General features: G+C 39.5%; 1 protein-coding gene across 1 annotated transcript in view; it reads right to left on the bottom strand.

Moving 5' to 3' along the window:
- Positions 1-13,613, bottom strand: part of SGCD (sarcoglycan delta) — a 389,456-nt gene that overhangs the window by 97,422 nt on the left and 278,421 nt on the right. The window contains exon 6 of the mRNA XM_060093719.1: positions 1,146-1,218. Coding sequence (XP_059949702.1) covers positions 1,146-1,218 — 73 coding nt within the window. The remainder of the gene's footprint in view (positions 1-1,145; positions 1,219-13,613) is intronic.

The raw sequence follows: 13,613 nt of genomic DNA, 5'->3' as shown, positions 1-13,613 counted from the left end.
ACATGTAAAACATCACAGTGTGGTATGTAATTTTAAAAATATAGCCCCACTGTATACGGGATTTTGCTAAGAAAAGGTTCTCACTCCCCACCGATTATCCTCTTCCTTTTGCCCGATTTATTTCCCTATATTCATAAAGACTTACAGGCCTGGCAGCAATGCTATGGTTTTGTAATGAGGTGATATATTCTCCACTTACTGAGGACACGTTTCTGTTTAGGGAAATGCAAGCTCCAATGTGGCTGCTGCTGTTTTCGCAAAACAGAGATCTCGGGGCTGGTTGTGAAAGAGAAGGTATGACTTGTGCAATACAGGTGCGTTTGCTTACAGTTGATGTCGTTATGCAAGAATTATTCAGGGCTATTTATGAGGATTTATGATTGGTCTTAATTAAAAGAACTGTGAGAAATGAAGAAAGCCAATATTCACTGAATTCTTCATGGCTCTAATTCCACTGTGAAAATTAAAGTTATATTTGTATCATCATACCATTTTATATATGTTTCATTTGGAGGGCTGGGGATAGTTCTTCGGTGGCAGGAATGGTTTTTAGGCTATATCTCTGTCTATTTGTCCGTCGGTATGTCTATTGTTCCTTTTTGCTTTCCATAAGTTGTTGGTAAGTACAGGGCATCGCAGAGCCCTTTTCTGCTAAAAGCAGCAGGCTTATGGATATTTAATTAACACCAGTACATGGAATACCCACAGAAGGTAGTTCTAGAACCTTATCATTCCAGAAAATGGGGAGCTTGTTAGATAGAAAAAAAAAAAAGTATTGTATTTACAGTTCAGCTTCTTTTAAACACCACTATTCTTTGGGCTGATCAGCACACATTACTGATTAGTTCTCTAACTGGAGAGGATTTTGGTACCACAAAATACATCAGGAAATACACACTGCAAATGAATGAATCCTAAATCTCACAACTCCAAGACTGGCAACCACTTCCTCCAAACTTTCAACTTTAAGTCCTCAGTGAAAATTTTCTCTTAGTTGTAGCTTATCTTCACATCCTTTCTAATCTCTCCCAGTTCATACACTCATGATACTGTTACATCATAGATATTCAAAATGGATCATCAACCAGTTGCACAAAGAGACCAAATAGCCACTTAATCAATGCAAACCATACTCAGAAGTTTACCTTAGTTCCTTGAAGGGATCTGCCCTGACATTAGGTGTCTCTATAGATTTAGGGAACACTGTGCCCTCTGCTCCTGTAAACAAAAGAAAAAAAGCAAACAGAGGTTGGAGAGTTGGATGTGTCACTGGGAGGCACAGTCAGCACAATGGAGCTAAATGCAGTGAATCCTTTATACAACCCAGTACACGGGTATTCTGCCACTGGCTCTAGGGCAGGTCTCCGTGCTAGGAGAGCATTCAATCAACTCATGCAAACAGCCTTTGAAAAAACAAGGAACTCTTTTGAATGTGTTCTTGCTGAGATCAGAGTGAGGCCATAAGGCAAATTCCATGTTGGCTTAAAAAGAAAAAAAAAAAAAGTTGCCTAGAAATGGCATGGTCTGACTCATATCTCTCATAAACTATTAACAGTCACCCAACTGGAAGTGTTTTGAAAACCAGCAGCTGAAATTCTGTTACTGCAGCATGGGGCACAAATCACATAACACATACAACATCTAAGAAATGGGTTAGATGGTAGAGAATACTGTAAGACTGCAAGGTATTTGCCTAAGGACAATTAAGCCAAAGTTCTTCAGTAAATCAAGTTTTACACGATAATCTTGAAAACTTACAACACTATGAGGGATCCTTTGAAGTTCAGTGCTTTTACAATTTGAGGATTAACATTGATCCCCGACCCAATCTAAGACATTTAGCTCTTGACTTTGCTATAAGCTTTTATCTTTACAACTTGTCAACATCGGCTGAACCTTTCCAGCCGTAAAGATTGTGATTATCTAATTTGTCTGCTCCCAAAGTGTCTTCAAATCATTTAAGCCTCAGTTTATCACAGACAATTGCACTGGATATTTGTTTTTCAATGAAACTTAGCCAGGCAGTATCCTGAAGTAAAGGTGTTTATTTTTATATGCTCAGTGTGCTTCTTTGATGCTGTAAGAAGGGACGGAATAATATCTTGCATTCATGTGTGAATTTCTAGAATCCTCTTGCATTGGTATAATGTCTAGAAATCCTCTACTAACCACTGTTATTCCAAATCCAGGTTTATCCCGACATACTAATGACTCTAGGAAAATGAATTGATTTCCTGGCTTTTGTAGCAACTATGGAAATATTTAATCTTTCTGATATGAGTAATAGACCACTGTAAGTAAAATCAGAATTTTTTTCCTACCTTAACATAATATATGGTCACTAAAAGAATATTCTGGTGAATAATAACTATTATTCTCAGCTAACATTTTTGAGTGACTACCACATTGCTGGATACCATCATAGATATATCTCATTTATTCCCTGCAACAACCCCATAAAACTGACAGTTCCAGTTGGCATAGAGACACTCCATGTGGGGAACTTTAAGATCATTTTCTGCCTGTAGACACTTCTACTTTCCAAGATCCCAAATCACATCATTTCAAATATACAGGTACATTTCAAAATGTACCCATAGCCCCGTTAAATACATTTTTTGGTGTAAATTTCATAAGAATGTTCACTGTTTTATTAAGTATATATTATTTATTTTGCTCTAGTGATTGAAACTTTACTGTGTTCTTGAAAACTGTGATGGTTAATTGTACGTGTCAACTTGACAGGATCAAAAGGTGCCCAGATATTTGGCTAAACATTATTTCTGGATGTGTCTGTGAGGGTGTTTCCAGATGAGATTAGCATTTGAATAGGTGTGCTGAATAAAGCAGTTTGCTCTCTCCAATGTAAGTGGGCATCATCCTATCAGGTGAGGGCCTGAATACAACAAAAAAGTGGAGGAAGGAAGTATTCCCCCCTTCCTGTCTCACCCTGTGAGCTGGGACATTGATCTTTTCCTGCTGTCCGTGGTCCTGGTTCTCAGGCCTGCAGAACTAGACTGGAACCAACACCACTGACTCCCCTTGTTTTCAGGCATTTGGACTCAGACTAAATTACACCACTGGCCTTCCTAAGTCCCCATTTCACAGACAGCTGAGTGTGGGATTTCTCAGCCTCTATAATTGTGTGAGCCAATTTCTTACAATAAATCTCTTTCTCTGTATAGACCTTATTGGTTCGGTTTCTCTGGAGAACTCTGACTAATACAGTAACTGAGTTAAGAATGGGGTGGATTACAAATTATAATGTAGCTTTTGTTACATACGTATTACATTTGGTTTTGCAGAATATCCATTTCCTCTCTCCAACATTTTTGGGATCCTTTGAGGAGCACCTAGGTCAAAGGCACTGTGGAGGCTGCCAAGTGGATAAAACAGGCTTGCAGAAGTCACAGGACAGGGACTGACACATCAGAAGGTGGCTCTAAGCTGTGTGAAACCCAAGACCATGCCCTCAGCCAACTCCCAGGGCCATCTTGTCTGTCACTGAACAACTCCATCTGCTGCTACTCTAGTTAACAGGGACTTCTCTTTGACATTCTTAGAGATGCTTAGTTCTTAGCCATTTGGGCTCTATTTAAAAATATCTATGTCTATATCTACATATTTAAAGGAACAATTATATATCGCAATAAGGAGAGGAGAGTTATTTCTGTTTATTTACATTGTCTCTACTCTCTAGTGTCAGCTCAAACCTCCTCTTCCTCTACCGAGAATTCCATGAAAGCTGCAACAGAAAGAGCACTACCTCTTTCCAAATCAGCCGTAATTGTTTGACTCACCCAAATGGCAATGGGTATTGCCCACGGAGAGCTTTCATTATTTGAATTGTTTCTAGAATGCTGTAACACTTAATGTTTCACCTCTTTCTCATGCCCACTCTTTCCATCATTTTGTAAGATCTTTGAAGTCAAAGAAGATCTATTTTGCAACTCTGGTGACTGTACCAAGTAGGTGCACACAGTAGGACATAGATTACACGTATTCAGAACAGTTGTCCAAAAATGAGGAATGACTGGCTCTTATGAAAAACAAACCTCAAAAGCTCGGGCCATTTTGTTTATCCCATCCAAACTCTGTACTGAGCCTGTTTCTTTATTTGTCAGATACAATGAGAAAACTTCATCTGCTACTTTACTTCTTACTTCTGGCTATACTAGGCTCAAGAGGGAACTGCTCTACTGCAGCTGGGGGTGCTGAGCTCTACCACCCTTTGAAAGCAAGGCCAAGGGGGAAAAAGGGTGACAATAAAGTCATCCAGCACATTACAGATGCTCACTAGCTGTGTCTGTGGAAAGAACATGGTCTCCTTTGAACACGTGAGCTTGGATCCTCAGCTCTCTGACCTGCAAGTGCATTTGCTGTGCTCCTGGCTAGGAGTGCGTCTTGCTCTCTGTCCTATCCTCGCTGTCTAGCACAGCGCAGGCACTCAACACATAACTTGTAAGATGACTATGTACACTCATTAGGCACTGAGTACACGCTATTTGGGATTTACCTCGCAGACATTCATCTTATCTCTTCAACTAGATCATAAGCTCTGTGTGGGCAGGAGCAAGGTCTTATATAGAATATAACCAGATTCGACTTTAGGTTCCCAAGACTCCTCCTGGACTCAATTCAACTAGTACTACCACTTCTATGGGAGTACTTATTTACTGCTATAAAATTCCTCATATCTCATATATTAAATGCATGTCTAAAATCACACCCCGGTGCATTTTAACTACACCACTAAAATAAAGGAGTATGCTTATAAAGGAATGCTATTTGGGCTGAATAGAAATATCTCTTTAAAGTAGAATAAGATCAGAAGGCTTGTGTTCTCTTTCCCAGACCAAGGAACCTGCTTAACCTACAGCTAAGAGAACTGGGGCTAAAGACGTGTGGGGCTCATGGTCCTATGGCCAGTGGGCACTAGAGCTGAGATTCACATCCAGGCATCTGACTAAAGAACCCACATTTAGACCTAGCGCCCTAGTACCTTGTTTTCTCAGTGCCAGGCCAATGTGCCACTCATTAAACGGCGAGCAAGCAAAATCCAGATGGGATGGGCTCTGCCAGGTGGAGGAGATGGGTAACTGACAGGCTCTGGTTGTGGATGAAAGTGAAGGGCAAGACACTCATGCTCCTTTAGCTTCCATCATCCAACCAGATGCCCTTTGATTGTTTTTTTGCTGGACTTTGGCCATAGGGGTCCACATGTCCCATACATACTGGAGGACAGACTCATGCATGTGACTTCTCAGGGGAACTTATCAAAAGCTCTCAGTAGCTGAGTGACCTTGGGCATGAATCTCTCTGACGCTCAGTTTCCTTCTCTGAAAAGAAGAGATATGGGTGTACCCTCATCTCCCAGGGATTTTGGAGACTAAATGAGATCTCTGGTACATAGCAATCATCAAATGACAATTAATAAAATATTACTACTGGTACTAAAATGTTCATGAACCCTATTCTTTCTTCCCCTTATTTGGGTCCTCTATGACTCTTAAAAAATAACATTTTAAAAGCACTCACTACAAAGTAGAAACTACTGAAACTGTCTTCATTTGATCATGAAAATAACCCTGTGAGGGAGGGACTATTAATTTCTGTTATTACGGTTGTGGAGTGTGAGATTCAGAGAAGTCAGGAAACTTTTCTATGGTCACACAGTGAAGAGGGGGAGCCAGGATTTGAACTCCAGCATTTCAGCTCTGAAACTGATGCCCTTGACCCTACTCTAGACCCTCATTCAGCAGATTAAGTAACTCTCTACTTGTTCATCTTTTTATGAAACATGAACAAATACCCATGTTTATAGCCTCAAGTAACACCTTCTAAATCCCCTATCACTCCTCTTCTCAAAACAATTCCCATGTACAATGAAATGAGATATTAATACATTTCAAAAAAGACCATTTCTTTCCAAGTCCTAACAGAGTTCTGATTTCCACACCATTTTTCACTTTCCCAAAAGCTGCAGAGTGGACAATCATTCATCAGGATGAATTCCCCCATCCCATCCTCTATCCATTCTTAGATAATAAATTATTCTCAATTTTATTATTTCAAAAAGGTTTCTATTAAAGCCATGCCTACTGATTCCTTCTTTTGACACAATATAATTTACTGGCAATAAATGTTCATAAACAGTTTGTGTGAAAAAATCCATAAAGCCATTTCAGCTTTAAGTTCCATTTAATGTCCCTCAGAAATGATTTCATCAATGTATTTCCATTAGCTGGTTCTCTGCGCAGTAACTTAATTCCACACAATCAATCAGGAACTTATAAAGCATGTGACAGGATCTTTCTAAAGTGTTTTGAATCATCATAAAGATCAGCTCAATGGCTCTTTTTTCCTACTAGCACAGGTAGGAAGTAAGCTTGTCAAAAAATCTCTAATGTACTTTGTTGCCATAGTAATAAAAAAGCCAGTTTCTCCTCTCTAGAAAGTATGCTCAAATTCAGAGGTCAGTTTGGTCATGCTTTTCCCTCAGAGTGTCCTGGATGTCAAGAGCCCTGAAATCCAGTCATATCTCTGTGATGTTGGGCAAATCACATAACTCTCTCTGGCCCTTGATTTCCTTCCCTGTAAAATGAGGGATGGGATGAGAACTGTCAGAGCTAAAGTGTTTTCTCCCCAAATTTAAAATTTCATAAGGTAACAATCTAATCTAAACAGAAGACTATCTTTAGCCACCTCCAATACCTACCAGGAAAACAGAGCAACCCTGGGATATCAAAGGAAAATGTTAAAAATGTTCTCAGTGTTTAAGGAAGAAGCAAATTAAAGCAGGCAGATGTTTGTCCAATTCAAACTACAATTAATTGGTAGAAATAATCACCAGAAAATAAACCTCATAAGAGATAAAATGGTGAAGAACAAAATTTACTGTAGGTGAGAATAACTAAAAAAAACCAAAAACCTGGTTTGCAACTCTTTATTGATCTGGGGAAATTCAATTTTATAAAAATAAGAAACAATAAAGTGCCTAAATCTGTACCTGTTGAAAATAGCCATGGACTAAATACTGGAAGAAAAATTTAGATTTTTCTAAATTCTAAATTCTAAATTATAACTTCATGATAGAAGTTATAATTAGTAACACTGGAGTTTAAGAAATTTATGATAAATCAAATCTTTGTTGTACACAGAAAAGAACTACTCTTACAGACACTAATTTCAAGAAAAGCTTTTTAAATGTGCAGACATGGTTTAAGAATACTGTTTAGAAAATTGATGAAGGAATTAAACTAGCTTAATGGAGTTTGCTCTGGTAAATTCTTTCTAGACATACATTCATTAACATGGGCATAATTATGATTAATTATGTATAAATGTATAAATGAAAATAGACTAAAAATCATCTTTGGGTTAAAACCACGGAGCTAAAATGTTTAACAGGTTCCATATGTGAGTTAAAATATGTGATGACCATTGTTTGAAGTCAACGTTCTAAGTTTTCCAATTCCTGTTGCTTGGGTAGATATATCCTGAATGACAGTCCTTAATAACAACCATATTTTACTTGATAAAGTTCTACTTTCATACCAACATTAGATTATAAAACAGAGAAAGGATGTCAATCTAAAAAATGGTGATAAGAAAATGGGAGAAGGAAGCACATGGAAGCAACCTAAGTGCCCATCAACAGATGAATGGATAAAGAAGATGTGGCACATATATACAATGGGATATTACTCAGCCATAAAAAGAAACGAGATTGAGTTATTTGTAGTGAGGTGGATGGACCTAGAGTCTGTCATACAGAGTGAAGTAAGTCAGAAAGAGAAAAACAAATACCGTATGCTAACACATATATATGGAATCTAAAAAAAAAATTGGTTCTGAAGAACCTAGGGGCAGGACAGGAATAAAGATGCAGATGTAGAGAACGGACTTGAGGACACAGGGAGGGGGAAGGGTAAGCTGGGACGAAGTGAGAGAGTGGCATGGACATATATACACTACCAAATGTAAAATAGATAGCTAGTGGGAAGCAGCTGCATAGCACAGGGAGATCAGCTCGGTGCTTTGTGAGCACCTAGAGGGGTGGGATAGGGAGGGTGGGAGGGAGATGCAAGAGGGAGGGGATATGGGGATATATGTATACATATAGCTGATTCACTTTGTTATACGGCAGAAACTAATACAACAATGTAAAGCAATTATACTTCAATAAAGATGTTAAAGAAAATGGGAGAAGGAATGATTCAATTTCCTGATATATCAGAGAACTGGGAAACCAAAGACCTGATTTTTAGCGCTGATTTTGCATAAGCTTATAGCTGACTGTTGGCCATTTGCCCTCAGGTCTTATTTCCCCATTTGTTGTACAAAGCGGGGGTGGGGATTAGATGGTCCATGAGGCCACCGCCAGCCCTGATGTTTTAGGAACTTCCAGATAACCTGGTTGGATGAACCCAATGGACCAGGAGAGGACCACGGTAGGTTTGATAAACCCAAAGTTAAATGTATTTAACAAATACGTATTGAGCAGGGGACTGTAGAGGTGACCCAGAGAGACATGGAGCTTATAGACCAGTAGAATGTAGTACTCTCCAGTAGGGTACACTGGATAGTTCAAAGAATTAGTAATTAAATAAACTCAGAAATAACATACAATAGTGACAAATGGTGATATAGACTTGAAAGGAAAATCAAACATGTCTTTGAAAGTATAATACTTGGGGTCATAGATTGGTCTGTCAGGTATGTTGCCCTGAAAAAGTGAAGTTTTGCTGATATTTGTTAAGTGATTAGGAACAACCTAGTTAAGAGGGGGAAGGAACGGTAGAAGAGATTATGCAAAGGTGGCAGGGTTGGGAAGCTGAGATCAATAAAGAAGACTGGTGTGGCCAGACCATATTTAGCCAGGACGAGCAGTGTGGCATGAGACTGGAGAGGTGGGTTGGCCTAGGTAATGCAGAGCCAAGATGAAGGGTTTTTTTTTTTGGCCGTGCCACATGGCACGCGGGATCTTAGCTCCCTCACCAGGGATCAAACCCACGCCCCCTGCAGTGGAAGAACGGAGTCTTACCCACTGGACTGCCAGGGAAGTCCCACAGTGAGGGTATTAAGCAGACCCGAGCAAACTGGCATTTTTCAAAGACTACTGTGGCTGCATGTTATGTAGTCTGCATATTTGTGTCCCCCTAAAAGTCACACGCTCCAACTGTAACCTTCACCAGAAGTAAACCATGCTGGTGCCCTGATCTCAGACCTCCCAGTCTCCAGAATAGTGAGAAATAAATGTCTGCTGTTTAAGCTACCCAGTCTGTGGTATCTGTTACAGCAGCCTGAGCTGTCTGAGACACTGTATTGTGGAAAAGACACTTGAAGAGGGCAAAGGTAAATGAGGCGAAGCAGAGGAGACATGATGACAGCTTTGACTAAAGAACTGGCAGCCAGGACGGAGAAGTGCAGGTGGGTTAGGAAATATGTTAAGAGGAAAACCAATGGGATCTAGTGATGTGCTGGACAAGAGAGAGACAGAGAATGACCACAGGGCCCATGGGAAGATGTGAAATTGAGGTCAAAGCCAAGTGATTAATACCCAAAGCCAGCTGTGCCCATGGCAACCTTACACTTCTCCAATAAAATCTAGCTTCTTTGACATTTGATATTTTAATTTCAATTGAAATTGCCTTTACTTAATACAAGAAGCCGCTATGAATCCAGCTGTATTTTTCCTGTGAAGGTACAGGCAACATGACAAAGAAAATTTTTAAGTCTCTCACAGTGTTTACAAGCATTTTTAAAAAACACTATGAATAATGTAATAATTCTATGAATAATGAACATTGTCTTCTGTGAAAGATAATTTTCTGGTTACTCCAATGTTTCAGCTGAACACAGTTCATACTCTAGAAATGATTAAGCTTAGTGAGGAAGGCAAGTCAAAAGCCAAGACAGGCTGAAAGCTGGGCCTCTTGTGTCAAACTGTTAGCTAAGTTGTGAATGCAAGGGAAAAATTATTGAAGGAAATTAAAAATGTTACTCTAGTGAACACGCGAATGATAAGAAAGTTAAACAGCCTTATTGCTGATATGGAGAAAGTTCTAGTGTTCTGGAGAGAAGACCAAAGCAGTCAAAACATTCCCTTAAACCAAAGACTAATCCAGAGCAAGGCCCTAATTCTCTTCAATTCTATGAAGGCTGAGAGAGGTGATGAAGTTGGAGAAGAAAAGTTTGAAGCTAGCAGAGGTTGGTTCATGAGGTTTAAGAAAAGAAGCCATCTCCACAACATATAAGTGCAAGGTGGGGCAGCAAGTGCTGATGTAGAAACTGCAGCAAGTTATCCAGAAGATCTAGCTAAGATAATTCACGAAGGTGGCTACATTAGATGACAGATTTTCAGTGTAAATGAAACAGCCTTATATTGGAAGATGCTATCTAGGACTTTCACAGCTAGAGAGGAGAAGTCAACGCCTGACTTCAAAGCTTAAAGGACAGGCTGACTCTCTTAGGGGTTAATGCAGCTGGTGACTTTAAGCTGAAGCCAATGCTCATTTCTCATTCTTAAAATTTTAGGGCCCTTAAGAATTCTGCTAAATCTACTCTGCCTGTGTTCTATAAATGGAACAACAAAGCCTGGATGACAGTATATCTGTTTACAACATGGTGTACTGAATATTTTAAGTTCACTGATGAGACCTACTCCTCAGAAAAAAATATTCCTTTCAAAATATTACTGCTTATTGACAATGCACCTGGTCACCCAAGAGCTCTGATGAAGATGTACAATGAGATTTATCTTGTTTTCATGCCTGCTAACACAACATCCCTTCTGTGGCCCCTGGAACAAGGATTAATTTCAACTTTCAAGTCTTATCACTTAAGAAATACATTTCAGGGCTTCCCTGGTGGCGCAGTGGTTGAGAGTCCACCTGCCGATGCAGGGGACACGGATTCGTGTCCCGGTCCGGGAGGATCCCACATGCCGTGGAGCGGCTGGGCCCGTGAGCCATGGCCGCTGAGCCTGCGCGTCCGGAGCCTGTGCTCCACAATGGGAGAGGCCACAACAGTGAGAGGCCCGCGTACAGCAAAAAAAAAAAAAAAAAAAAGAAATACATTTCATAAGACTATAGCTGCCATAGATAGTGATTCCTCTGATGGATCTGAGCAAAGTAAACTGAAAACCTCTGGAAAGAATTTACCATTCTAGATGCCATTAAGCACATTCATGGTTCATGGGAAGAGGTCAAAATATCAGTATTAACAGGAGTTTGGAAGAAGTTGATTCTAACTCTCACGGATGAAGGGTTCAAGACCTCCGGGGAGGGAGTCACTGCAGATGTAGAGGAAATATTAAGAGAACCAGAATTAGAAGTGGAGCTGGAAGTCGTGACTGCATTGCTGCAATCTCATGATAAAACTTTAATGGATGAGGAGTTGCTTCTTATGGATGAGCAAAGAAAGTGGTTTCTTGAGATGGATCTGCTCCTGGTGAAGATGCTGTGAAGATGGTTAAAATGACAACAAAGGATTTAGAATATTACATAAACTTAGTTGATAAAGCAGTGGCAGGATTTTAGAGAACTGACCCCAATTTTGAAAGAGTTCTACTGTGGATAATATGCTATCAAACAGCACTACATGCTACAGAGAAATCCTTCATGAAAGGAAGAGTCCGTTGATGAGGCAAACTTCATTGTTGTCTTCTTTTAAGAAATTGCCTCAACCACGCCAGCCTTCAGCCACTACCACTCCAATGAGTCAGAGGGTCTTGCCTCAATGTTGATGGCTACTATCAGCAAAAAGATTATGACTCAGTGAAGGATCAGATGATGGTCAGCATTTTTTTTTAGCAATAAAGTATTTTTTAAATTTAGGTAAGTATACTGTTTTTTGTTGACATAGTAATGCTAATGCACACTTTAATAGACTACAGTATCCTGTAAACATAACTTTTATATGTACTGGGAAACAAAAAAATTTGTGTGACTTGCTTTATAGCAAGATTCGCTTTATTGTGGTGGTTTGGAACTGAACCCATACTATCTCCAAGGTGTGCCAGTATACTCTGTAGAATGCATTATAGGAGGTCAAGAGCAAATGCAAAGAAATCAGTTAGATGACTATTTCAGTAGGTCATGTGAGAGATGATGATGGCCTAGACTAAAGAACTTACAGTGAAAAAAATGGGAAGGATGAACGTGAGAGTGATTGAGGTGGTAGAATTAAAAGAACTTAGTGATATGAGGGGTGGATGAGTAAGAGATGTCCAGGTTTTGGTTGCAGCGGGGGGACAAGTTTAATTTTGGCTCTGTTGAATTTAAGGTATCTATGGAGTTTCCAGATTAAGACGCTTATGGAGGCAACTGGATGTACAGGTATATTGCTCAAGGTAGAGTTCTAAACCACTGGTATATAAACTTAAAATCACTGGGACACAGATGATCATCGAAACCAAGAGAATATGTGAAATTATCCAAGAAATGGTTACAGTGATGTCAACAGATAGCCAAGGTCAGAATTTTAAGGGATTCCAACATTTAAAGTTTGGGTGTGGGAGGATGAGCCATCAAAGGAAACTGAAAAGAAGTGGCTAGAGAGACAGAAAGAAGACCAGAAATGGTGTAACATAGGAAGTCAGGAGTGACAAGTATTCCAAGAAGGTGGGAGGAGTTACGTACGTGCTTAATTGGTACTTAGGGTTAAGAAGAGGAATTAAAATGTCCGTTGAATCTAGCAACATGGGGGTCATTTACATCATAGGAGCTATTCTATGAAGAGCTGGAGATGGACTTGTGGGCAGAGGAGAAAGTGGGATGTGGAGGAATGGTTACAGCAAGAGTTCCCACTTGGTGACAAGAGAAGTATAGTAAGACACCTGAGTATTAGATATTGGATATTAGATATTGAAGACCCAGCTATGGTTAGTAACCAAAATTGATAGGGGCACCAGTCTGCTCAATGGCAGATCTATCTATCTATCTATCTATCTATCTATCTATTATTATGTATTAGAAAAGATGATGTCGATGACAATGACAGAAGGCCAGAATGAAAAAAAAAATCTTTGAATAATTTGAATCTTAACAATGGAGAAGAAGAAAATAAGACGTGTTTCCTTTCAAGTATTCTAACAGTGTAACTGAACCGACCATACCATCAAGGTGCACACTTTAAATAATTGTGTAGAACGTGAAACCACAGAGCAATTTAAGATTCATGTACAAAAATATTCTGGCAAGATATGAAGAGACAAGTAGTTTAATTAAACAAACTCTACTCTAGAAACCAACAGACCAGAGCTCATGCCTGGTGTATCATTAAGCCAAAACTGGAAAAAATAAAAGGGAGCATCCAAGCAGCAAGGAACCTCATTTCAGTTTCTTATGACTACATTATTTTTGATAGTAAATAAAACCACACAATAAAACAAATAATCTCAACTCACTGGTTTTGTATTACATTGATGGAACACCAGAATAAGGCAACCTCTGAGTTAGGACAGTACATGAACAACAGAGCATCAGCAACAGGCTGAGAAGCCTTCTTGACATGAAATGCAGAGCTGGGCATGAGAGAGACTCCTTGGCTCTCAGAAATGATGTACTGTGTGTCCCATGAATGGGATGAATGTGGCATTCCACTCGTAG

The sequence above is a fragment of the Mesoplodon densirostris genome, chromosome 3 (genome assembly GCF_025265405.1).
Source record: "Mesoplodon densirostris isolate mMesDen1 chromosome 3, mMesDen1 primary haplotype, whole genome shotgun sequence".
NCBI lineage: Eukaryota > Metazoa > Chordata > Mammalia > Artiodactyla > Ziphiidae > Mesoplodon > Mesoplodon densirostris.
This window is presented reverse-complemented; position numbering and strand designations above follow the sequence as displayed.